Source organism: Acinonyx jubatus, chromosome B1, assembly GCF_027475565.1.
Source record: "Acinonyx jubatus isolate Ajub_Pintada_27869175 chromosome B1, VMU_Ajub_asm_v1.0, whole genome shotgun sequence".
NCBI classification, from domain to species: Eukaryota; Metazoa; Chordata; class Mammalia; order Carnivora; family Felidae; genus Acinonyx; species Acinonyx jubatus.
Genome location: NC_069382.1, coordinates 19,931,715 through 19,959,012, shown reverse-complemented (window position 1 = coordinate 19,959,012; position 27,298 = coordinate 19,931,715). Strand labels below are relative to the sequence as shown.

The 27,298-nt window shown below is 38.9% G+C and overlaps 1 protein-coding gene across 3 annotated transcripts in view; it reads right to left on the bottom strand.

Moving 5' to 3' along the window:
- Positions 1 to 755: 755 nt before the first annotated feature.
- The window catches only part of FGL1 (fibrinogen like 1), a 52,401-nt gene continuing 25,858 nt past the window's right edge, over positions 756 to 27,298 (bottom strand). For 2 of the 3 annotated variants that reach the window (XM_027077229.2, XM_053216345.1), the window contains exons 2-8: positions 18,708 to 18,787; positions 16,343 to 16,523; positions 8,901 to 9,060; positions 8,547 to 8,644; positions 5,218 to 5,306; positions 4,850 to 5,037; positions 756 to 1,120 (exon numbers count right to left, since the gene is read on the bottom strand). In XM_027077229.2, coding sequence (XP_026933030.1) covers positions 961 to 1,120; positions 4,850 to 5,037; positions 5,218 to 5,306; positions 8,547 to 8,644; positions 8,901 to 9,060; positions 16,343 to 16,523; positions 18,708 to 18,779 — 948 coding nt within the window. In that variant the 5' untranslated portion in view covers positions 18,780 to 18,787 and the 3' untranslated portion in view covers positions 756 to 960. Of the gene's footprint in view, positions 1,121 to 4,849; positions 5,038 to 5,217; positions 5,307 to 8,546; positions 8,645 to 8,900; positions 9,061 to 16,342; positions 16,524 to 18,707; positions 18,788 to 20,399; positions 20,477 to 27,298 lie in introns of those variants that run through there. The other variant, XM_015086779.3, reaches the window with a different exon arrangement.

The window sequence follows — 27,298 nt, the reverse complement described above, 5'->3', positions numbered from 1 at the left end:
TCCACCTCACCTATTCAAGTTCTATCCACAAGAAGCTGTAGCATGGTAGGGGCACCCAGGTGGCTCAGTCGGTTGAGCGTCCAACTTCAGCTCAGGTCATGATCTCACGGTTTGTGAGTTCAAGCCCCGTGGCGGGCTCTGTGCTGACAGCTCAGAGCCTGGAACCTGCTTCCGATTCTGTGTCTCCCTCTCTCTCTGCCCTTCCCCCGTTCACACTCTCTCTCAAAAATAAGTAAACATTAAAAACGAAAAAAAGCCCTAGCATGGTAGCAAAACATTGGATTTCATATCAGAATTGGCATCTGAATTTGAATTTGAGTCCTTGTACGTATTAGCTTTGTAACTTTGAGCAGTCACAAAATCTCAGAGCCACAAACTTCCAGGTGTGTTACATGGGGATGATAATACCTCACAGGATTGGTATAAGAATTAAAATGTGGCTTCTGAAAGAAGTGTTTAACCTATACCAACAGCTTAAAAATATAGGATACTGTCATACAGCGATTGAGATCCTAAATTGTGTCTCCGAGTTCCAGCTCGGTAGCAGAGACTTGAGTTCACGTCCTAATTCATAATATTTATTGTCTATATAGTTGATTTACCAATCTTTTTTTTATTGTTTTTTCATGTGTTTTTCAACGGCATTCATACTTAATTTATTATGTACTTATATTTGTGTTATTGCCTAAACATGGTACGTTTTCTGCACTGTTGTCTTTTTTGTTTAGCGTAAGTGCTTATCGTAAACTTCTGCATGCAGGAATTCAATAATCTGTATTTATTTGAAGGACTCACGTATTTGCTGTGCTGAAAGTGCAATAAGTAATAAAGGTCAGTAGGAATGAAAAGTAGCACACGTAACAGTTGCCATCTATGTGTGTATGTATATGTTCAGAGGTCCAATTTTTCAAAGCACTTTAAAGCGAGACGAATTGCAGAAAGAAAGCCCAACAGGGAAAATCAAACACTATTTGGAATAAAATCATCTGGCCTAATTTTCATAACCACAGACTTCAGAGAATACCACCATCCATGCCAGGTGAGCCACACAACCCCATTGTCCGTTTTAGCAGCATAGGGGCCCTTGTGGTATAAGCCATTCAGGTTTGCAGAGTGACACCTAGTGGGAAGAGAAAATAAACACAAAACAATCAGACTAGAAAGCTCCTTCCTAAGCCTTTTCGATGAAAGCGTTTGACTATGATTTCTGCCATTTTTCAGACAAGGGAGTATCTATCTACTTATGTACTTTTAAGGTTTTATTTATTTTCGAGAGAGAGAGCGCGCGCGCAAGTGGGGGCCAGAGAGAGAGGGGAACACGAGACCCCAAGCGGGCTCTGTGTCGGCAGCAGTGAGCGCGATGCGGGCTCAAACTCATGAACCCGAACAAGATCATGGCCTGAGCCAAAGTCAGATGCTCAACAGACTGAGCCACCCAGGCGCCCCAACAAGGCAATGTTTATTAGTTTCCAGAAGGCGGGAGGTTTCTATGGCAGATGGGTTTAACTGATGGGTTTGTGTGCCCTAACAAAACTCAGGATATAGCCCAGGTCACCTGTCGTGTACTGTAAAAGAAGCATTTCTGGTCTTAATAGCTTTTAAACAAAAAAGCAAGCAAAGAAAACATGACCTTGTAACCTTTGGCCTTTGCAAGAGTGGTATGATTTAAGGAAACAGGGTGTGGCATGGCGCTGTGTAACCAGCTTCCCTGGATAATTTGCACTTACGTGTTCACCTTTCTGCTGCCAAGATTTAGCTTTCGTGCTGCAGACTCCCTCCCCCCTTTTAAAAATTGCCAACATATCCATTATTTTGACCTCAAGGGTAAGCAAACAAAACCTAAACCACCATTTAAAGTTTTCCCAGCAATTGACCAATAATCATTTGTCCAAGTTGCTGAGTTAATTTTTTAGCCTCTATTTTTCCAATCTAGATAAGTGGGTTAGCTAATCATACATTTTAAAAATGTCGCACTTCCTCCTTTAAAATCTGTAAATTTTGTCCCTGATATGGATAGCTAGGTGTATGTGATAATTTTCTGTGTACTGTTAGCAATGAGTCACTACATATTTCTTTATTGATTAACCGATGAAAAGATGGCAGACATTAGGGTATAAGGAGAACATTTGCAAGGGATGGTTCTGAAAACTCTGTGGAAAGTACCCAAACTATTGAATCAAAAAAGCATATAATTTACCCATAGATGCTGAATGGTTGGCTTGGTCCACTTACCAGCTTAGTGATTTGCTCCTGCCGACCATCCTGACACTCTCCTAATTTAAATCTGAAACTATGTATGCTGATTCTGCAAATGTCAAAGCCTACTGTGTTTTTAAAATTACCTGAAAGATAATGTTAGAAAAGAAAATACTCTAAACTTAGCCTCTGGAATATATATTTTGGCCCATCTCTGTTTTCCTAGAGACATCTGTGCTGTCAGCACTGAGCCTGATGTAGGGCTTGAGCTCACACACCACGAGATCATGACCGGAGCCAAAATCAAGAGTTGGACGCTTAACCAACAGAGCCACGCAGGCACCTCTCTTTTTATTTTTTAAAGTAGGCTCCACACCCAATGTGAGGCTCAAACTCACGACCCTGAGATTAAAAGTCACATGCTCTAACTGACTAAGCCAGCCAGGTGCCCCACCTCTTAGCTATTCTGAGACCAATTGTCCAGCATCTTTCAGTTTCTGGAACAGGACTTGCAACCACACTGGGAGATGGTTGGGGCTCTGTTGGTGAATGCATTTGCAAATGCAGAGCAGAGAACACATCAACACTCAGTGACCGCTTTGCCATGTGGAGAAAGAACGTTTTGTAAGTGAGTAATAATTATGAAGGGCCAACACTTCATGTAAGTTAGAAAAACTATAGGATTAAAAAAAAAAAAAAGGATAAGGAGGAAGAAAATGATAGGATTAAACTACAAAAAAAGGAGACATGTAGACGTAGCACCAAGCTTCCGGAACAATTGACTTTTTCTCTAACTTTACTGATTTTCCACCTCTACAGACATATCATCTCATTTGACTTCATGGATAATGATGAGTTCTTAGGCAGCTCCAGCTCAGTAGCTACCTTTCTTTGTCATCTCTGAACCCCAATATCGAAAGTCAAGTAAATTATTTATTTGCCTGTGTTAATATGTGTGCCAGTTGTCATTTAGACACAATCCAAGCCAAGTCAACTAGGTAGGTACATGGTAATATTAACTGATATGATTGTTTTTTCTGTATATGCGCTTCTGTTCAAAATCAAACATTAAGGGATGCTTGCAACTTAGTGAATTATGTGTCAGTTTTATATAATGCTGATAATTTTTACATAATGCTAACTTAGAAGGACAGGGGAAGTAAAAGGAGGAGGAAGAGAGAGTGACAAAGATGGCCTTTTAAAAGAACAAGAAAACCACTAGGGAAAAGACTATCAACACCTTTGGTTTGTTAAGTAGGGTTGATACCTTTGTTTCTCTGTTCTCTCTCACTGATGTATGTGCTCTAGTTCCTTTACAAGCGACCAAAATTTTATAAAGTGACACAAAGTAAAAAACAAAAGCAAAATCCAGAGAAAATAATGATTTTACAACCACTGAGTTTCAACTTGACCCACCACACTACCCACAACTAGCTATATCCCCACAAAATCTACAACTCTAAAACCAGCACCTTGCAATCACCGAATGCTCACAGGGAGGACTCCCATGATTTTCAGGAAAGTTAACATATGCCTGATATACCTCTACTTCATAAGACAGGATTCTAAAATGCTTTGTAAGTACTTATGTAAGAAAAAAAAAGGTTAAAATTTGGATTTGGAACTTAAATGAATAGTCTTCAATAATTTGGAAAATCTGACACTCCAGGAATACTCACTAAAGATTCTATAATGGAAAATTTAAATGTCCAGACATTTTGAAGTAGTGTTTGTTTTCTAACAAGAAAAGAAGACGTTCAAAACTCATGCTCTGCCTAACAGTTGGGGCACATCTGCTTTGCAGACAGCAGACGCATCAGGTTATTTTTAAGGGAGACAGTATGAAGTTTCCATTCTTGCCTAAACTTTGTAATTACAACAAAGGGAGCTGTCTGGAAACCATCTTGGGTGGAGAACAGTTCAATGAGTCAAGCATATCTGGACTAGAGGAGAGAAAATATTGAGGAACACAAGAAATGTCTTCTCATCCACTGCCTGCAGCACTATGTTGAAAAGGAATTACAATTGCTCTTTAACTACTGAGAAGAAAATCTGGTGAAGTATAAGAAGGCAGAATCCAGATGAATAAAAGGAAAAACTTAGTACGATAAAAAAACCCAGAGTGAGCTAGCTGATAAAGTAACACTGAAGTATTCAAGCAGAGGGTGGAATTAAGTGTCAGGAATACTGTAGAGGAAATTTCTGCACTGAGAGGAGCTCAGTGGAAGTCACTGTGATTTAAAAGTAGTATTACATAGAAAAATTTACAAAAATAACATGGCCATCACGTGATAAGAGAAGGTAAAGACCAAACTGGTTATTAGAACACTGAAAATATTTCTCTTATGATAAATGCTCCCTATTCTTTCATGTCAATCTGTGGCCAACTATTTATAACTCACCCATAGTTCAGGTTGCAAACAATCTTTGCAGAAGTAGTAATTTGATTTATTTCTGTAACACCTTTCAAGCTTTATTAAGGCACACAATGAACAAATCCTCAAAAATACTTCATCACTGAAGAATTCTAGTAAGTGTGATTATATAATAATACCAGTACTACAAAGAAGACAACATTACCTCATGTTATAATTAATGCCCACCAGTGAGATATCATCAACGCCATTACAATAGTGTTTATAAAATGTCAAACCTGTTAAACCACCAGCCAGACTGATCTTCTTCTGCACAATTCCCTTCGTAGTTGTCATTATCTCTGTCCCGTGTGCTGAATTTCATTCTTTGGTGACTAGCCCACCATTGCACCTCAGGATTAAAATTTCCTGTAAGGGAGTCTCCAGCTGTTCCAGAATATTCGCCGATATTCAACTCATAGGAATTCTAAAGACAAAGAGGCAAGTTCCACTATCAGTTGTCACTGTAATATGATAATTTAATAATTAATGTTAGTTAATAATATGTTTATTTAATAAACAAAAGACAGGTTCTATCGTGTATTTTTGTTTCCACTGACTTCAGGGTTTATATTTTACACATTAACTTATTTGAAAATTTTACTACCTTTTCATCTCCAACTTTAAAAAGTTTATACTGTGCATAACGGCTATTTTTTTCAAAATCTGCAAGGTCAATTTTTAAAGTGTAGTCTCCTGAAAAAAAAAACCAACAAGAATTAATAGGATATTTCTGAGGTGTGAGATGACATTGATTTATTGAATTTTAAAAATAATTCATAGCTCTATTTTACTTAAACTGTTTCCTTCTGCTATCATTCCGTTTTCAAAGAATAAACAGTGGCTCTATTGTATTTACAACATGAACATTTCATTGTGTATTTTGCTTGAAAAGAGCTAGGAACATAATATTGAAGGTGGAAAATTTCTACTAGATTTATCATAGGTCAAGTCTAGTACAATTCACTTGACAAAGAACAACAGAAACTAAGTTATTATTTAGCTAATACATTAAGAAGCCTAACAATGAAAGAAGAGAAGTTTTAAGAAGTTTAAACATTTATCTTCTTTTTCTTACTTTCAGTAAGAATGTTAATCTTAAAAGTAAATAATAACTAGTTGGTCGCGTCAAGCCATCTTCTTTTCTCCATTGTCCCATCATTTGTGAATCACAGTTATTACTCTTTCTCTTTTTAGAAGAGTCAGGAACCAGAAAATTATAAGTCAAACAAACTGTTAGATAATATATGTTCTATCCTCCTACTTCGATAAATAAAATTTTACAATGACCTAGAAGATCAGGTTTGAACTTACGGTCTTAGTCTCCTTGGGATCCAAGCCAGAACATGGAGGCCCAGGGAGAGAGACCCTCTGGCCCCATCACCCAGGTCTCGTCTGTGGTCAGCCTCCTCTCTTCCTATCCCTATCTCTGTCTCCATCATGCACACAAAAAGGGCCTCGACCACGTTTGTGCACTTTCTAGGCTGCACATCCAAGCTCTGTTTACACCCACACTAAAAGTTGTTGCTTTACCTCCCCTCAGGCTCAGCGATGTGCACACCAGTAACACCATCTTCTCAAGGGGGCTAGATGAAGAAGAGGCATGAACAGGTTTTGGAAACAAGCTCAGGGCTGTTTGGGCAGGAAATGCCAGCTTGCCCCTTACTGAGTGTGGGAGGAGTGTAGGCTTCCAGTGACCTTGGTGCTTTAGTACCACAGGCCCTGCCCCCCATGGAGCTCTCTAAGGTAGAATTTTGGAAGAGGCCCCTCTAATCTGATGGAAGGGCAGTAATGGTTATGTGAGCCAAGACTCTGAGGTGGATGAGAACAGTACGGCAGGCTAAGTTAAATACCTTGCATTATGGAAGAGCTATAAAGTCAGTCTCAATGTTTCAGGTAACCATCTAAATATCTTTATGGACAATAAATAAATAAAAAGGGAATTACAGACTGTTCCTAAATTAATATTATTGCAAACACTTGCAGTCAAAGTTTATGTAATGGAGATAAAGCTATTTTCAGGGGAAATTCACTAGCCTTAGGTGCGCTCACAATTAAAGAATGCAGGGACAAAGGCATGCTTTTCCTTAGGATGATGTGGTATGTGGTTGTGAAACCTAGAACCGATAAATACATTTTTGCTGTCATGAGAGTAGCAGCCCAAGTACCCATTAAAACACGAAAGGGAAGCAGATGTGTTGGCAAAGTGCATCTGGGTGAATGAGCATTTAATAATAATTTAATGACTAATTTGAACTTTGTATATTTGCAAGGAGCTAAGGGTTACTTCGTGGAGTTTTCATAGTTTTGATAGGAAACCCGATTAATATTAATGTGCAAAAAAGGCACTATGATAAATGTTATATATATCATAAAGTACTCAAAATAAAATAAAATAAATACATTGAGGGAAGGGAAATCTTATATAAATTTAGATAGCATTGATCACAAGAAGGACAAGCAGGGTTCTAAGATTATTCATCTTCTATAGCTATTATTCTGGTGTCTCAAAGATCCCTATAATTATAATCCTACTTATGAATTGTGAATATAAAAACACCAGTCACTTCCCCTAACTTGAATGAAACAAGCAAACCCTTGCTTTTATGTTTAATGCATTGCCAGTGTGATATAGCATGCTTTGTTAAGCAATACAATTGTCTTTTATGAAACATTCTAAATCAGACCCGAATGGGGCTGACTACAATCTCAGACTTACAATTGAGGCAAGGAAGGCAATGAGTTGGAGTAAATGAACATGGCAAAGAGAAGCTGAGAAAATTCATCAAATGATATTTTAGACAAATACTGAACTCTAGGAGAAGATACACATGCACTGGTACATAGCAGGAAATGTATAGATGTCTGCAATTTGAAATATATCAATAAAATAAAATAAAATGGCTTGATGGATGGATAGGTATGTAATGAAAACAATTAAAAAAAAACCCAGCAAATGGTAGTGTAGAATCCAGGTGGTAGGTTGAATCTTCTTTCCGTTTTGCTGTATCTTTGAAATTTTTCAAATTAAAAGTTGATGGGGATGGAGACAGGATATTTATTAGGGTATTTGACTGTATAAAACAGCCCCAAGTGCCCAATTCTTTGCCTCAGCGTTTGCAATGCTAATTTTAACTCCTTCCACTGAGTCTACTCCTTTCCCCCTTAAATTCCCAGCAGACCCGGAAGCTGGTCACACACCCATGAGCAAGCCCAGCCAAGATCAGCAGAACACAGACCTGATGAGCAAAACGCTCAGCCAACTTGTAGATTTGTGAGGAATAATAAATGAGTGTGGCTTTAAGCCAGTAAATCTTGAAGTAGATTGTTACACACTTATTATGGCAATAGATAGTTGACCCAGTATGGCTATTTTGAGGAGTTTGAGGCATTAAAAAAAGAAGGATTAGGACACTACATTTCCTTTCCATAAATTGAAAATAAATAGATGAGAACTCTCCCACCTCAGCCCAGATCTAGTTTCGTTGCCTCTAGTCCTAGTTTTAAGTGGCCACATTTTATAAAGGGGATTGTTGCTTGAAAGGGATCATTGGCATCTGCAAAACACAGCACTTACTGAATTCATTCCATTGCCTACTATGTTTAGTAGAAAACATTTTAACGTGTTTTTTATTTTTATTTTTAATGCTTATTTATTTTTGAGAGAGGAGGGGATGGGGGTAGGGAAGGGCAGAGACAGAGGGAGACAGAGAATCTGAAGTAGGCTCCAGGCTCTGAGCTGTCACAGTACAAAGCCTAAAGTGGGGCTCAAACCCATGAACCATGAAATCATGACCTGAGTCAAAGTCTGAAGCTCAACTGACTGAGCCACACAGGTGCCCCTTCAGTGTGTGTGTGTGTATGTGTGTGTATGTGTGTGTGTGTGTGTGTGTTTTAACTATACTTCAAGTGAATTTGATATCAGACAAACCTTACCTTGTGTGGTCAATAAGTGAATATTTTTATTACCCAGCCAATATTCGCCATTTTCTTGAACAAAATTTCCAAAGCCATTTTCATAGTCATTCCAGCCTCTAAAAAATTTGAAATGAAAGCTGATTTTAGCAGAACCCAAAAGGACCTTTGCAGTAGTAACTAAGGTGCCCACCACCCTCCCCAATTACCCCCCCCCAATATTTTTTTTTTTGATTAGCAAATGCACTTTCAGTATTCTTATTTGGAAAGAGTGAAATTCTAATTATAGACCTCAGGATATAATAAAAACGCTTTACTTGTTACAAATCTCACACATGCTACTCCAAATAAATCCTTGCATCATAATTAGCACACCTGTTAAAGTTCTCACTGCCATCAGATCGTCTCTGAATTACAGTCCATCCTCCTCCATCAGACATGTCACAGTAAACAGAGAATTCTGTTGGGCTCTGGAGAGGTTTGATTTTGTAAAATCCACTGCGCTTATACCCATCATTAAAAATCTCCGAACAGTCTGTTTGCAAAACAAGGTAATGTAACATTTGTTATATGCCTTTTTTTCCCCCCATAGGAGCCTCTGGATAAGATTAATCAATACCAATGGAGATAGATAAACACATGGTGTAGATAATCAGCTTTTTAAAATTGCATCTTGTATATCTTCCAGTAGATATTAGGAAAGCCTTATTTCCTTTTCTAGTATTTAATTTTATCTCCTTGACATGATCATGAAAATAAAAAAGAAATAAAATAGGGATTTGGTTTCTCATTTCTGATTTTTGTGCAAACACTTAAAAAATTATATATGTTCAATCGATTATAGCATATTTAAGTGGAACTTATAGCCTTATCTGACAGAATAAGAGAACTTATCTCTCCTAAGAAGCTAAAATTAAAGTAGAAATAGAACCTCAAGCAAATAATATAATATGGGTTATCTTGACTTGCAGCATTATAAATCATCCTGAACATCTGGAGATGAATTCAAAATAGTAATCTTCTTGTTAGATTCTTATAACCTCCCAGTTTCAGCAGATTTTTTACTAGCCCACTGAAATTTCCAACAGTCCATGCATTCTTAGGTGCTTTTGCTAAAAATCGCAAGCTTCTGCTCTTCCTTTTATCCCCACATTCTTTTTGCCAGGATATTTCTTTGACCTTTGAAGCAAACATAACTACCAGTCTGTCGCCAAAAAGTAGTATCTGTTTCTTAAACTACTTGAAGGTAGAATAAATTAATATCCACTGGGTCTCATCTAGGCTGATTTGTACACACTTTTAGAGAATTTGGCAGTATGGACCTCACTACAGTTTCAACATCCAGGAAGCTGTGTAAGGGGTGGTTGAAGTAGGTGGTCACCGTCAAGAGATCGTCTCAAGAATACTTAGTTAGAGTTTTGAGTAAAAACACTATAACTTAAATTATAGCTGACTTTCACATTTTACCCTTAGCATTTTGTTAATTTCCTTCCTTTAAAAAAACAACCTTTTCTTTTCTTTTCCTGATTGGATAATTCCATTCTGCTAGCATATTTTAAAGTTCTTTCTTCTTTTTCATTGTTTTGATGCCAAATTGTCGCAACTCCATTTTGTTACAAGTGAGATATACTGCATGCCAAAAAGATGGAATGGGCGGTAGGAATTAGACAAGAAAATAAAGACTCTTTGCCACTTTCTGAAGCCCTCACCAGGTTAAGACCAATCATATACTACTGCTGTGGTGAGATGTTCATCTTTGTGATGATTTAGGCTATATTCGTGTATTTACTTCTGAGATTCAGAAGCACATTCTTTGTGCGTGTTGGATTCTTAAAAAAAAAGAGAAAGAGAGAGAAAGAGGTCCTTTTCTGGCAATTAAACAAGAAGAAAAACATCACCTAAAATTAGTTCAATGTTGCTCAAAAGCTTACATTCTGTGGTCAAGTAGATTGTACAACACTTTTCATTAAAGTAAGCAGATTTTAACCCTGTTAAGGATAGAGCTCTTTGTTTACATGTAATCTCCTACCAAAGAGCTGAATAGTAAAGACTCCAAAGATTCAGGCTGTTTTCCAGGCAAATATGGAAATGATTAGCTATAACATTTGCCTCTGGAAAACTTTGTGAATATAGCATGTGGAGCCAACATTTTCTATTTGTTTCTATTTCATGCCAACTGCAAGTTTGTGTTTTTAAAAATGTGTCCTTCTTCCCAGAGGAAAAAGCCAAACATAACTTAAGATCCAGAGCAAAGCTTTCAACTTAAAAAAAAAAATCAAAAACAAAAAATACCCAACAAATTAAAAAACCTCAAAGAAGCATGAGTAGCAAAATTGCTCCTATGAAAGAAGTTAGAAATAAGGAGGCTGCCTTGGGGAAATGTGAAAATGGGACTTGTACCTCCACAGCAGGAAGTTCAAACAATGTAGGGTATAAAACATTAACTAGATATTTGAAACTATGATTTTCAAAATGTTTTGACCCACTCAACTCCCCAGATAATACGCAGGCAAGGGCAGGATTAGAAAGCTCCGTGTTCCTGGGACTTAAAAAAAAAAAAAAAAAAAAAAGAGGGGGATTTTTGGATGCTTACATAATACTAGAGTGAGGCCAGGGTTGCCTGCCCTCTGACAAACACTGTGCTAAACTGGAAGAGGTGAATGCTTTCTCTGATCATGCAGAAAGCAAGCCATGTTGGAAGGCTTCTGAATGTTTAAGCTTCACAAAGTGACACGACAGCTTGCCAAATGGACTTTTCCCTTTTGTCCCACAATGGTGGCTGAGCTCAAAGCTGAAGTCCGAAGGCACTAAGTACCCCACATTCTAAATTCAAAGAAAGGCCAGCATGAGCTCAGCTGCCCCCAAAGGCATGCTGGGAAATGCTAGAACTAGCCCTGCTGTAGCCATTCTTTATCCCCACCCGCCCCGTGACATTAGAAAGGAAACAAGAAGAAAGGATGCTGGTTCCTTGGAGAGGGCAGGATTCTTGAAGGGTAGAGTGGGTAGGCTCTCTCCTCTGAAAACAAGGGAGAGAGTATATAACAATGTGGATAGATAGCTGACATTCACTGAGCACCTCTTTTGTATGAAATGCTACTGTAATCATGTTACATGTGTTAACTCTGAATCTTTACGACAAAGAACCATTCTTATCATTCCCATTTTACGGATGAGGAAAATGAAGGATATAAAGATTAGGTAACTTGCCCAAAGGCTACAGCTACCAAGATGGGCAGCTGGACTTTCAAACCAGGCTTCAGAGGCAACACCTTAATCACTACACATGCCTCAAGTGACTGTCTTGTAAAGATTGAAGGCCTTGCAGGAGGGGATCTGGCTAAACCAGTGGTCTTGTTGGCTGAACAGATGTGATGCCACAGGCTGTGGTAATTATCACCAATTAATGTGAATTTGGTATCTTTTAATTTAAGTACATAATTTAATAGCAGCCAAAAACTTCAAAATAAGATACATTTAATTATATGTTGTATAAAATCACATGATTTGTGCATTATCTGCACGAATTGCTAGGTTATAAGCAATTAGGTGTTTTCAACCATGAGATGAATTAGAATTCAGAAAACAAATTAGTAATAAAATAGTAACTTGTAAATAAGAACAAAGAAATGTATATTTCTATAGATGGTATACATGAATATTTAATTTTTTTAAGTTTATTTTTTTATTTTAAGATAGAGAGATAACACACACAAGCAGGGGAGGCGCAGGGAAAGAGGGGGAGAGAGAAAATACCAAGCAGGCTCCATACTGTCAGTGTGGAGCCTGATGTGGGGCTTGAGCTCACGAACTGTGAGGTTATGACCTGAGTCAAAATCAAAAGTCAGACAGTTAACTGACTGAGCCACCCAGGAACCCCAATGAACATTTGATATTTTTAATTTAAGGAGACCAAAAATATAAACTTTGGTAGCAAGTTCTTACATATTTTATACAATATTATATATTATGTTAAATATATACTTTTTGGAATTTATGGTTATTATATATTTATCAAGGGTTTGCCTGTGGCAGGCTCTTTAGTACTATTTGTCTATATGCTACAAAATAAAGTACAATTAAACTATATATTTCATACTGTATTCATCATATATGAAGAATATTACATAGTTCTACTAACTTCTGGGGGTTTTTTTTGAGGTGGGGGAGGGGGGTAGAAAGAGAGCATGAGAGACAATCTTAAGCAGGCTCCTACCAATGCTGAAGCCAATGCAGGGCTCGATCCCACAACTGTGAGATCATGACCTGAGCCAAAATCAAGAGTCAGATATTCAACCGACTGAGCCACCCAGGTGCCCCCCTGGATTTTTTTTTTTTAGCTGTTATATCCCAAACCAGAAAATGTCTATCATCTATCTTATTTTATGTGCTATAATGTTACAAGACAGACAGACAGACAGACAGACACACACACACACACACACACACACACACACACACACACACACCCTACAATGGTTTGTATAGACCCTGACCATATGACTCTTCCATCCAATTCCTGTTTATACAGTCAGGCCTCCTCTGATCTTGGTATTTTCATTTTCTAGTAACTGATTTCTGCCTTACTCCTTGGTGACTTCTTGTCTCCCACTTCTTGTCATTTCTTGTGGCCCAGCACTCCTGACACAGGGATTGGAGTTTCAGCTCCTAAGCCTGAGTCTTCCCACGACTGAGTTTTCTCATACACAGTCCTACTAACAAACATCCAATCACCTGCCTCCTGACATTATTGAACACTTGAATCTGTGTTCACAAGCTGTTCAGAGTTCCTGGGTTTGGGGCTTAGTTTGGAATTTGGAATAATGGTGCTTCTCTTGCATCCATCAGTTCCTTGCCCTTGTGACCAGCCGTGTACCTACTTTTGGAATCACATAAGGAGCCAGTAGCGTTGGTTTCTTCTGAACCCTCTGTCCTTGGCTTACAGATGGCTGCCTTCTTGCTGTAGCCTCGTATCATCTTTCCTCTGTGCATCATTGCCGCTGTAATCTCTTCTTATAAGGACACCAGTCAGACTGAATTAGGGCCCATTCTAATGGCCTCATTCTAACTTAATCTCTTCTTTTAAGGCCCTATGTCCAAATACAATCATATTATAGACATTGGGGGTTAGAGCTTCAACATATGAAGCTCATATGGGGGGTGCACACAACTCAGTCCATAAGACAAAGTCATCAGTCAAATGGCTTTTTGGCCATTCTGGTTACTCCCTTCTCTGAATCAACCTTGTTATCAACAATGATTGGCCTGATTAATCCAGTGAGATCCAACCCTGATATCTGTTTCTTACATTTTCCACAGTCTCAGGATAGGTAGCTGAAACCTGCTGAGTGGATAAATGACCACATTACAATTAGGCCTCAACATTCGTCGAATGAAAAGGGTATTCAATTGCTACAATGCCTTACCTCCTATCTGAAAAGAAGTAAAGCCTTCTATACTAGGTGGCCCCAGGAAATCTCGGTCCTCCTCAGCCTGTGGGAAGAAATGTGGGGAGAAGCCTGACCTGATTCTGGTCTTGAACAATCTCATCCACACCCATCAGCAGAAGCACAAATCCTTTGCAGTCTTGTAGGGATTCTCATTTAATTGGTCTGGAGTAGAACCTGGACACTATTTGTAGATAGTTTCCCATGGGTCAATTGCCTTCCTGCATATTTTGCAAGCAGAGTATATGTTCTGGACTATTTTTTCAGGGATCTTTGTATAGTAAACAGCCTTATAAGATAGAGACAGTATCTCCCTCTAGAGCAGATGGCAGGTTAGTTTCTGCCCACTTTCATAGAAATAACTCTCTTGCAAAGGAGAAAAGACTGGGCAGATTTGCTTGTAACCCATTATAAAAGATTGAGATTTACTAAACTCAGGGTTCCTCACCTGGACACAGCCCACTGCCTGCACATTCTCCACATTGCTTCCTTAGTATTTGCAATCAAGTGATATTGGTACAAACATGAAGTTCTTGTCTCGGACCCAGGAGTCTCTTATCTTCTGCCAACACCCGTGAAACCGAGGCAGGCTAACTCTTTAGGTTGCAAATGGAGTAAAACCTCAGACCCTCCACAGTTCTTCATAGGCGTCAGCATTTTAACAGTCACCAGGTGATTCTATCTGTAGACCTGGCTGAGAATCACCGTCTTCAAGGAATGTCAACTGATTGTACTTCTTGTTCAATTGCTCTCCTGAGCCTTCTTTCACTGATGTCTTCTGAGGTTCTAGTTCCTGTTCTTTGCCCTGAGATTGCTTCAGACAGTCTCTTTGTTTCCCAAGCCTATTTTTATCCGAGTTGTCTTTGGTTCCTTTTTGTTCCATGCCGCCGAGCCACGAGCCATCATCACCCTACATCCATTCCCTCTACCACAGGCCTCTGTCTGATCCTGAGATGGGGGAAAAGCAGTTGGATTCCAAGAATCAAGGGTAAGGGATCAAGTGACTGGACAACAGAGTGTCAGGAGCCCTGGGCAAATGTCTGACCAGAAAGAGATTAGGTTCTTGGTAAAGAAAGAAAAAGGGAACATTTCATTGAAGCATAGTTTCTAAAATTCTCATAATTCTTATATGCTTCACTGATGAGTATATTTAGAAACACAAAATAAAGATGTCTTTATTCTATCAGCCTGGAATCTCTTTAGCCTCTGTAGTTTTTCAGTTACAGTCAGATATATTTTCCAACTTATATTTGCTTATTTAGCTATTCCTATCTTTCTGTACTACCTTGTTTTCATTCATAAATGTGAGGCTCTGTTATTTTCCAGGTACTCTAATGGGCAACAGGGAAGAAAGAATGATGAGACATCATTCCTAATGAAGTGCCTGCTCAATTGATCAGGATAGACTCATGAACAAAGAAATTATAATACATCATCCCAGTAGCTAGAGCAGACATATAAACAAAGTGCTGTAGATGGCATCCTCCTTACTGACAACTATGGTTTGTTTACTTTAAAAGATGCCTGGAGGAAGGCAAATGAATAGTTCTCTATAAAGAATAATGATATGTGCAGTGAATGTGTTGACAGACAGTTTAAGATCATTAAGTTTCTGGGTGGAAACAATGACCTAATCGAAAGGAAAATTATCAAACCATAAAATATGCACATAAAAACAACCCTTGTATTTCCCTAAATAATTGTGATCCCTTTTTCTTTCTCTGCCCTTTTATTCTATTACCTCATTTACTACCCTAAGGCACATAAGGGACTCAGAAGGGAAAACTATATAAATGTAATGAGAAATGCTACACAAAAACAAAACTGTAAAATTTTTCAGATATGTCATTTGCACACCATATGTAAACAATCTCGTCTTTGATCTCTCTTTAAACTACAGAAATTCTAAGATATTTAGCATTGACATTAAATATCCCCTCAGAGATAAGAGAGAGAAAAGGATAAAATTAAATTTATACCAGGGCGCCTGGGTGGCTCAGTCGGTTAAGCGTCGACTTCAGCTCAGGTCACGATCTCAAAGTCTGTGAGTTCGAGCCCCGCGTCGGGCTCTGTGCTGACAGCTCAGAGCCTAAAGCCTGCTTCAGATTCTGTGTCTCCCTCTCTCTCTGCCCCTTCCCTGCTCATGGTCTGTCTCTCTCTGTCTCAAATATAAATAAAACCATTTAAAAAAAAATTAAAAAAATTATTTAAATTTATACCAAATTCACATTTGGTATAATGCTTCATGCTGCTTGTTATTAGAATAGGAAAAGCTCTTTAGCAAAACCTGAAGTGACCAAATAATGAGCACCACCATTGCACAGGGGTGTGAGTCATAAGTTACTGAAACACTTAAGAAAAATAGGTTCTGACCTGCATATTGCCTTTTGCCTCCAAGGTCAATGACAATATTCTCCTCTCCTTTATCGAGGAACTGGATTTCGTTCTCATACAAAAGCCGGGTGATCTTGACCTGTTGCTGTTTGACCCGGGTCTCGAGCAGGTGCACCTGGGCTCTGAGTCGTGCTTGCTCCCGGAGACAGTTCTCTAGAGCCTGCAAAGGAATGTGAATCTCATTCTCACTGGGAAATAAATGCCTAACAAGTTGGACAAATTAGTGATTCAACTTTGCCCCAGCTCCCATTTCAGAATATTATTCTAACCAGAACATGGTATGAAACTGATGCTATTTGATACTATTTGTTATATGAAGAATATGTAATTATGAATATAGTAAAGTGCTTGAGCTAGAATTATATATTAATATGAATTAATCTGAATGACTACACAAAGAGCTTTAGACTCATCTTATTTTATCCTCATAATGATTCCAGGAGGGAGGAATTGGCTCCATCCTGGTGAGGAAACTTGCCCAGGAAGTTCCAGCAGGTAGGAGAGGTCAGGATTCAAATCCAGTTCGAGATCCCTGCTCTCAGTTTCTACATGACAAGAAAGCAAAAATGCTTTCTTGACAGCATCGTTGTGCATTGCTAGTGTGTCAGTCTCTAAAATAAACAGGGCTTTTGAATGACCTTTTGGTATTAATATTTTAAAAATTTAATCGAATACTTATAATCTGATGACACGTGGTCACCTTTATAAGAGGATACTTATTTAGACCCTCATATCCCTGAATGTGTCACCCATTTACCTGTGACTGGAAATTCTACTGAAGACACTTTAACTTTTGCTTTTTTGTTTTTCTTTCAATTATTTCAGACAGGGATGGGAGGAGCCTGAGTTTTCCAGTTAAGTCATTTATCTTCTCTAAAAGGGCAAAAACCTCAAGAATATTGCCTGTGCATGAATTAATCAGCTCCTTTCTAAACTGGCATCTAACTGAGAACGCTTCAAAGAGAAAGCAAATGTTGTGGGTGGCGGGGGGTGGTGGTGGTGGGGATTAATTGGGAAGGTGAGCTGCATAGGTGGGTCTCCTGGAAGAGGTACCGAGGCCAAGAAGCTGCAATAAAGGCTCTTGGATACTCAAGGCTGGAAGAGTTACTAGAGGCATAGTGGGGAGAAAAGGACAAAAGACAATTTTTTTTCCCATTTTCCACTCTTACCTTGACATCTCCATTTGCAACTTATGTCACGATCTGCGAAGAGTGTAAATGTTTACTTTTTGAGAAATTATGAATTTTCATGTGTAATTACCTTCCACTACTACCTTTATACACGTTATTGCCTAAGACAGCCATCAGATATGTTTCCCAATTTACAATTGCCTCTCGGTTCCTAACTTTATGTACTGCCTTATGCCCTTCCGTAATTAGGAGGACCCACCATGTTCCAGGCACTCTGCTGGCTGGTCAGAATAGCACAGCTGGACACTCTATTTGGGACAAAGAGGTACATTCCCTTCCTAAGAAGGCCTATACTGGAAACACAGAGATTCAACCTCAAAACTGGAAGTCACACAGCAAGAGTATGGAGAATTGTTGGTACAGGTCTTCTCCCAGTTTCAAGTCTAAGTCACTGAATGTCTCCTAGCTATTGCTCTAGGACCATTTCTTACTTGCTCGTGGTACTCTCTCCTCAACACTCCTTGATGTAGCCACTCTGAAATAATTATTTACTTAGCTCCCTGACTCCCACCAGTCCAAAAACTAAACAGCAAGAACACTGGATGGGATCTGGAATCCTGTGCTGCTTTCCGATAGGTGGAAATTGGCTGTGATATTGTTAAGTACAGTGCAGCGTGCAATTTAAAAGTACAAGGCAAGTATCTTCGATCTTCATGAGCCTACATACATGGTCTTAGTGAGTTTATTTAACATTTAGGAGTTTTCTCTCTCCCAGAATGTCGAGTAAATGAATGTTTCCTCCCTTTTACTTATGAGTGGAGGAAGGCATGAGTTCATTGTAATTACTGTCAGATAATTTGTTTAGTTTATACTAACAGTGTTCAGTATTGGAAGGTTCAACTTTGGGAAAGCCACAGGTCAAATTTAATTACTATGGATAGTTTTAAACTTCTAACATTAACTACCTAAGTAACCCCAGTAACTCCAAAAAGATTTTACTTGTTTATGGCAAATACTGGTTTTGACTTTTAGAAAAAATTTGAAAGCACTTGGTAAGTGCCTATTATGTGGCAGGTGCTTCCACAAACCCTTTTCATTTTTCCCCCCTTAGTTAATTTTTTTTTTTCAGTGACAAATTACTATAGGTTTTCTGCAAAATAAGAGAAAATCCAGGTCAAAGCAGGCATTCTAGAAACATCAGTAAATGAGCTTACCCAACTCTTCCTGCCCATTACCAGAGCAGTGGTGACAAGCAGAAAACTGAACATCTTTGCCATTTTCTCCATCGAAACGACTGCAAGAACAAAAGAAATTTCATTAACTTATTTACTGTGAGTTTTTCATGAGACCAGAGTTGCGTTCAGACCAGAGGCGATCCAGGATGCTGGTGCAACGCCGTCTCTAATCTGAGAGTCTTCAAGGAAATTCTCCTGGACTTCCCCATGCCTCCCTCACCCAGAATGATGCTCTGTGACCTCAAATAGGATCGAACCTGTTCAACTTCAGGAACAGAGAAGGGGTGCCTGGATAGCTCCATTGGTTAAGCGTCCGATTTTGGCTCAGGTCATGATCTCACGGTTCATGGGTTTGAGCCCTGCATGGGGCTCTGTGCTGACAGCTCAGAGCCTGGAACCTGCTTCAGATTCTGTGTTTCCCTCTCTCTCTGCCCGTCCCCGACTCGTGCTCTATCTCTCAAAAATAAATAAATATTAGAAGAAAAAAAGAAAGAAAGAAATAGAGAAGGGACTCTGACTCTCTTTGAGGGTCCTAATGTTAACGAGCCTCTTGTGCAGAAAAGGCATAGGCTCTGTAAACATGAGGGCCTGGGTCCATATTTTGGCTGAGTCACTTCCTCATTGTGGGACCCCAGGCAACCTACTAAAATGCTCCTGATTTGTAAAATGGAAATCATAATTTCTACCAGACAAGACTGGGGCAACTTTGACATAATATTTTTAGATACCCTGGCATAGGATACGTGCCTTATGAACAGTCACTTATTTTGTATATGGAAGACTGCTTGTATGTATTCAAAGAAGAAAGGGAAAAAATACAATTTAAAGAGGTGATATACATTGTTTTAGTTGATGTCTTAATGTACAGGCAAGCTACCAAGATAATAGAAAACTTTCAGCTCTGTTTCAAGTTGTAGAGGAAAACTCACTTTACCACTTCTTGAGATTATTTTTATACATTTTTTAATGTTTATTTATATTTGAGAGATAGAGACAGAGTGTGAATGGGGGAGGGGCAGAGAGAGAGAGAGAGAGAGAGAGAGAGAGAGAGAGAGAGAGTCACAGAATCCGAAGCATGCTCCAGGCTCTGAGCTGTCAGTGCAGAGTCGATGTGGGGCTCAATCTCACATACTGTGAGATCATCACCAGAGCCAAAAGCAAGAGTCAGATGGACACTTAGCCACCTGAGCCACTCAGGGGCCCCTAGAGTGTGAATTTTTAGACAGTGTGAAATTTGTGCATTACAGAGATTAATAGTCTGCTAGATTGAATTGTATAATTTTACTTCTGGCTGACATTTGCTCTACTATGAATGTAGAAATGCTCTGTGTATTTTATAAGCATCTTCTTCAATTCTCAAATAACTCCATACGGCAAGTACCATTATCTCCGTCATACAAATGAATGGCTCAGAGAGGTTAAGTCACTTCCCTAAGATCACACAGCCACTTTATGGAATATGCAGCAACTGAGCTGAGGACTTTCCACCTTGACAGCCCAAGCCCTTAACCTGAACTCCACACAGCCTTCCTCGTTATCCACGTATGCCTGCAATACACAGGGAAGCAGGCTGCATGGACTAACGGGAGTCCCTCCCCCTTTGCCTTCTCCAGTTAACATCAGTCTCTCTCCTGAACATGGCTGTGATTTATTTGTTCCTGAGTCACGTACTTCTCCAAAGGAACGTTAGGTTAATCTGGAGGAGAGGGGGCAGCTGGCCTGAAGCAGAGGCAATCCAAGGGAATGGTAGTGTTTGCAAATGTTTATTCATTATCAGCTGTCTCTCTGCTCCGTTCTGTGCCGCATACTGTGAAAGAATAAACACAGCAGCCTCAGTGAGGCAACGTTTCATGCAAGAAATGAAAATACCTATTAAAAGGGAAATTAAGGACAATATAAATTAAGCATACGTGAAACTGTATGTAATTCAATATAAAAAAAAACTCTGAACTTTCCCAGACCACCCCTCAAGACAAAATTAATTACTTCCCTCTCTGTGACCCGCCCCCCCCCCCCCGTCTCCTATATTTACAGACCAAAATAGCATTTATCCACTCAGTAAACACTGTTTGCATGCCTGCTGTGTTCCAGGCACTGTGCCAAGTGATAGGATTATCATTTGGTCAGTTTTTCACATGTCTAGTTAGAAAAACTGCTTAGAATAAGATTTTTGAAGGCAAAAGCCCCACCTTGCTAATGGTTGTATACCCAGCATCTAACTTATTACTGAGATCCCTGTAAATTTGTAGTTGTCTCTGACAAAAATTTTCCCCAGGAAGGAAAAATCTTTCTCGGAGATGAAAATGTGCTTTCCTTGCTGTAAAACTAGTCTGTTTGCAGTGACAATACTTCCTCCTTCCTCCTCTATATTTATCCTGGTCAAGGGGAAAACAATGGGCTGAGTGTATTTTTGAAAGTAAATGTTAGGAAGGAGTTAGAGATTTTTGAGGCGCCTGCGTGCCTCAGTCATTTGAGCGTCCAACTCTTGGTTTCAGCTTAGTTGTGATCCCAGGGTCATGGAATGGAGCCCCCATGTTGGGCTCCATGCTCGGCATGGAACCTGCTTAGATCCTCTCTTTCTCTCTGTCTGCCGCTCTCCCCCACTTGTGCTCTTTCTCTCTAAAATAAAAGAAAATAAATTTAAAAAAAAAAGGAGTTAGAGACTTTTGGTTGGATTGAACACATGAATTTATATTTCCTTTCCCGCAAAACCCCGCTAGGAAAGGAGTAAAGAAAAATGGCAAAGACATGAATTGACAAGGTCGAAGAGAAAGGGGGCAGAGAAAACACCTGGGGTGCAATGTCATCATGTTTTAGGTTGTACAAAGCGTAAGGGGGAGCTGGCAGCGCTGCTAAAACTGAGGACAAGCAGCAGCAGTGGGGACCGTCACAAATAGCAAGCTAAGCAGCCCTGCCGCGCCCCACCCCGGTGAAGGGCTGAAGGCACCAGCCAGCTTGGAAGGCAGGGTGGAGGTGATGGCCTGGCATTCACATCCTCACCTAAACCCTGAACAGTGCATGAATACTGCTTCTCCCAACCCGCCAGACAACAGGACTTACTTTTTGTCGTTGTTGTTTTACTCTAAATCCAAGTGAGTTAACATATAGTGCAATAATGATTTCAGGAATAGAATTTAGTGATTCATCACCTACATATAATACCCAGTGCTTAACACAAGTGCCCTCCTTAATGCCTCTCACGCACTTAGCCCTTTCCCCCACTCAACACCCCACCAGCAACCCTCGGTTTGTTCTCTGTATTTTAAGAGTCTCTTATGGTTTGTCGCCCTGTTTTTATATTTTTGCTTCCCTTCCTCTATGTTCATCTGTTGTGTTTCGTATATTCCACATATGAGTGAAATCATATAATATTTACCTTTATCTGACTGACTTATTTCACCTAGCGTGATAACAGTCTAATTCCATCCAAGTTGCAAATAGCAAGATTTCATTCTTTTTCATCGTGGAGTAATACCCCATTGTATACATATACCATATCTTCTTTATCCATTCATCCATCGATGGATATTTGGGCTCTTTCCATACTTTGGTATTGTTGTTCGTGCTGCTATAAATATTGGGGGTGCATGTGCCCCTTTGAAACAGCACACTTGTATCCTTTGGATGAATACTAGTGGTGCAATTGCTAGATCATAGGCTAGTTCTATTTTTAATTTTTTTGAGGAACCTCCATACTGTTTTCCAGAACGGCTGCACCAATTTACATTCCCACCAGCAATGCAAAAGGTTGCTCTTTCTCTGCATCCTCACCAACATCTGTTGTTGCCTGAGTTGTTAATGTTAGCCATTCTGACAGGTGTGAGGTGGTACCTCATGGTGGTTTTGATTTGTATTTCCCTGATGATGAGTGACGTGGAGCATCTTTTCATCTGTCGGCCATCTGGATGTCTTTTTTGGAAAAGTATCTATTCATGTCTTCTGCCCATTTCTTCACTGGATTACTTGGTTTTGGGGTGTTGAGTTTGAGAAGTTCTTTATAGATTTTGGATACCAACCCCTTTTCTGATATGTCATTTGAAAATATCTTCTCCCATTCCGTTGGTTGCCTTTTAATTTTGCTGATTGTTTCCTTTGCAGTGCAGAAGCTTTTTATTTTGATGCGGTCCCAGTAGTTCATGTTTGCTTTTGTTTCCCTTGCCTTAGAAGTCATGTCTAGTAAAAAGTTGCTGTGGCCGAGGTCAAAGAGGTTGTTGCTTGCTTTCTCCTCTATGATTTTGATGGCTTCCTGCCTTATATTTAGGTCTTTCATCCATTTTGAGTTTATTTTTGTGTATGGTGTAAGGAAATGGTCCAGGTTCATTATTCTGCATGGCACTGTCCAGTTTTCCCAACACCATCTGCTGAAGAGACTGTCTTTATTCCATTGGATATTCTTTCCTGCTTTGTCAAAGATAAGTTGGCCATATGTTTGTGGATCAGTTTCTGGGTTGTGGCTTCTGTTCCTTTGATCTCTGTGGCTGTTCTTGTGCCAGTGCCATACTGAGCAAGACTCACTGTTCACTGAAGTTGAACCAGAGAGGCTCCAGGTAACATGACCACAGGCACAGTGGAGGTCAGGGGAGAGTAGTTTGTTCCACAGGTTGAGGCACCTCTCCATACACCACCAGGATCCATCTGTACTGGCAGCCAGGCAGCCCTCTCTCTACTCCTCCCACTACTTTCCAGGCCAGAGACCATGAGATTTCTCTCCAGAGGAATGAACAGGCTCACAGAAAAGATCATCAGAGGCTAATGTAGGGCGATTCTCCAACAAAAGAGCCTTGTCCTCGGCTCATCATTCTCCAAAGAAGCCCACGGGTTGTCAAGCCTCATTCACGTACCCAGGAAAGGTACAGACACAATATTTTGCTTATTTCTTTCAAAGTAGTTCTCTCTGAAGGGAGGCATATATTAAGTTTCTTTCTATATCTGTATTTACTTAACAGTCTAAAGAGAAGCACTTGAATACCAAATGTTCCATATGATAACACTGGGCAGAAATCCATACAATGGCAATTAATTTACCCTGAAGATGTATAACTTGCCTGTTTTAACTTAACCCTATCATCTAACATTGTAAACAAAGTAAACATTGTAAATGAAGAAAGAAGTGCAGTGCTGAGTAAATTACAAGGCTAAATGGCCAAAGAAGTCAGACAAAACCCAAGAACATCTGTGATATCACTACAGAAAAGCTCTAATAAGCATTTGTAGATGCATTTTTTTCAGTAGGTCATACTTTTATACATTAATAGAATATAATTTATAGCCATATTGTTGAGAAAAATTGATATATTACTCTGTTTGCCTAGTAACCATTTAATATTCAAGCATGTATTGGGTGCCTGCTTTATGCCAGGGGCTATGTACACTAAGCTCTTATATTTAGCTTATATTAAATATATTCAATTACATCTAAAATATTAGCTTATATTAAAATATACAGAAAATTAAGTTTAATAATGACACTTAAAATTGTTCCCACTGTAAAGAAACACCCTCCATCTGTTTCAGAAGTGAGAAGAGACTTGCCAAGAAAGAGAAGTATGAGCAAATTGAGACGATGAATAGGTTTGCTATCAATTAATATTTTCTAATTGATTAAAATCATCTTGGAATTACACTTTAAAAATTTTCCAGGTAACTTTTACAATTGCCATGAAAACCACGATCATTTTTTTTTTTAAGAAGTCAACACCAACTACACTAAAAAGCCTTAGTTACAATATAGTAGTGTCCTCAACTATGCATGCAGATACTGAGATATTTACAACGTAAGGAAAATTTTGGGTAGAAATTAATACCCTAACCAAGGGCAGGTGATGTTATAAACAAACACATTTTCATTCCCATCAAGGGGTAGTTTCATGTTTCTTTTGTCTAGGAGTTCCTGGGAGAATCTGTCATTACCATTGGTCCATCTGTCAAGAGTCTGTTTGTTAAAAAAAAAAAAAAAAAAGTCTGTAGAAGAACAAATTCTTACTGCAATTACAATAATTAAAATTTTTTTCTTACTGTTTATTTATTTTTGAGAATGAGAGAGAGAGAGACAGAGTGGAAGCTGAGGAGGGGCAGGGAGAGAGGGAGACACAGAATCCGAAGCAGGCTCTAGGCTCTGAGCTGTCAGCACGGAGCCCAACGCAGGGCTCAAACTCACGGACCGGACCATGAAATCATGACCTGAGCCGAAGTTGGACACTTAGTGGACTGAGTCATCCAGCTGCCCCATAATAATTTGCTTTAGATGTATCGTATATGTTTAGGTATGAAGATATTTCCAACTTTTGTTTTTAATTTAATTTTTTATTTTTTAAAATTTGTATCCAAATTAGTTAGCATATAGTGCAACCATGATTTCAGGAGTAGATTCCTTAGTGCCCCCTACCCATTTAGCCCATAACCCCTCCCACAACCCCTCCAGTAACCCTCAGTTTGTTCTCCATATTTAGGAGTCTCTTCTGTTTTGTCCCCCTCCCTGTTTTATATTATTTTTGTTTCCTTCCTTTATGTTCATGTGTTTTGTCTCTTAAAGTCCTCATATGAGTGAAGTCATATGATGTTTGTCTTTCTCTGACTAATTTCACTTAGCATAATACCCTCCAGCTCCATCCACGTAGTTGCAAATGGCAAGATTTAATTCTTTTTGATTGCCGAGTAATACTCCAATATATATATATATATATATATATATATATAGGAGATATACATCTTCTTTATCCATTCATCCATCGATGGACATTTGGGCTCTTTCCATACTTTGGCTATTGTTGATAGTGCTGCTATAAACATGGGGGTGCATGTGTCCCTTCGAAACGGCACACCTGTATCCCATGGATAAATGCCTAGTAGTGCAATTGCTAGGTCGTAGGGTAGTTCTATTTTTAGTTTTTTGAGAAACCTCCATACTGTTTTCCAGAGTGGCTGCACCAGCTTGCATTCCCATCCGTCTTTCATATTAGGCATAGTAATCAAACACTGTTACAGTAAGATTTATTTTCTTAAAGATTTCCATGTCCATGGTATACTTCTGTTCATTTAAACATAATTATATGCAACTAAGTCCTAATAAAATATAACAATATCTAAAATATGTTTCTTGTTTTCCTCCATCAGAATGAAAGAAAAAAAATGGGAGAAAACAAAGAGAAAGAATCTAATTACTTTCAATGACTCCTCTCCATAAATCATATTGGAGAACAGTATAGGTTGTCAATGTGTTTACTGTTGTCTGTAGTAAATTTCAATAATTATTTATAGTATTTCACTGGAAACAAGACTGATCTTTCCTAAGAAAAGCTGAGATGGTGAGTGGTGTTCTCTAAAGATCATCAGGAAGGAAAAGCTCTCTATAAAAGACTTGAGCTTGTCTTTGTTTATAAAATATATGTAGTATTTCCCTACTTTAATCAGAAACACTTCAAGGCCATTGTTTTCTGCTACACTGCCCAACTTCTACCTATCTTTTTGCAAAATAGAAGAGGCAATTATATTTAGACTTCAATACTATTGTTTATTCTCTCAGTTAACATATTGTTTAGCACTATGTAAAACTGATAAAACTGTGATTTTAAAATTCTAGTATTAAGAAAAAAATTAAAAGTTCACACTGTAAAAAACAGATATAATTGAAAGTAGGCATATGGACAGTTATTTGTACAACAATGTTTATAACAGCATTATTCAAAACAGCCAAAAGATGGTGTGAACAATCCAAATGTCCATCCACAGATGAATGGGTAATCAGAATGAGATAACATACACAATATTTACCTTGAGCACCTTATGACAAGTGAAATAAGCCGGACACAAAAGGACAAATGTTGTATGGTTCCCTCATGGGAAGTACCTAGAATGATCAGATTCATAGAGATGTGTTATGTGTATTAATTTGAAATATATGAAATTGCCATTGTTGTAGGTCAAAAATATTCAAACGTATACCATTTTTGTTACAGGTCAACCTAATGTATTAAGAAAGGAACAGCTAGACACTAAGGAAATTGAAATTATATATTCAGATATAATGAAATATTATACATATGTTTATAGCCTGTCCCCTCCCCCTCCCAACTGCTATCTACAATGTAAGTGCCATGAAATGGAGAACTTGATCTTGTTTGTTTCTGCTATATCCCAGTGCTGGGTAGATAGGTACTGAATTAGTTTTGTAGGGTTGCTGGGGCAAATTATCATATAGCTGGTGGCTTAAAGCAACAGAAGTTTATTCTGTCACATTTCTGGAGGGTACAGGTGTGAAATTAAAGTGTCAATATGGCCATGCTTCCTCTGAAAGTCTTGAGGAAAGAGTGCTTCCTTGCCTCTTCTAGCTTCTGGTGGTTGCCAGAAATCCTTGGCATTCCTTGACTTGTAGTAGCAACACTCACCTCTGCTTCCACTTTCACATGGCTGTCTTCCCTCTGTGTGTCCCTGTATCTAAATTTCCCTCTCCACATAGGGACACCAGCCCATTGGATTAGGGCTCATCCTAATCCAATATGACCTTGTTCCAACTTTTTTCATCTACAAAGACCCTATTACATTCACAGGTAATGGGAGTTAGGACTGAACGT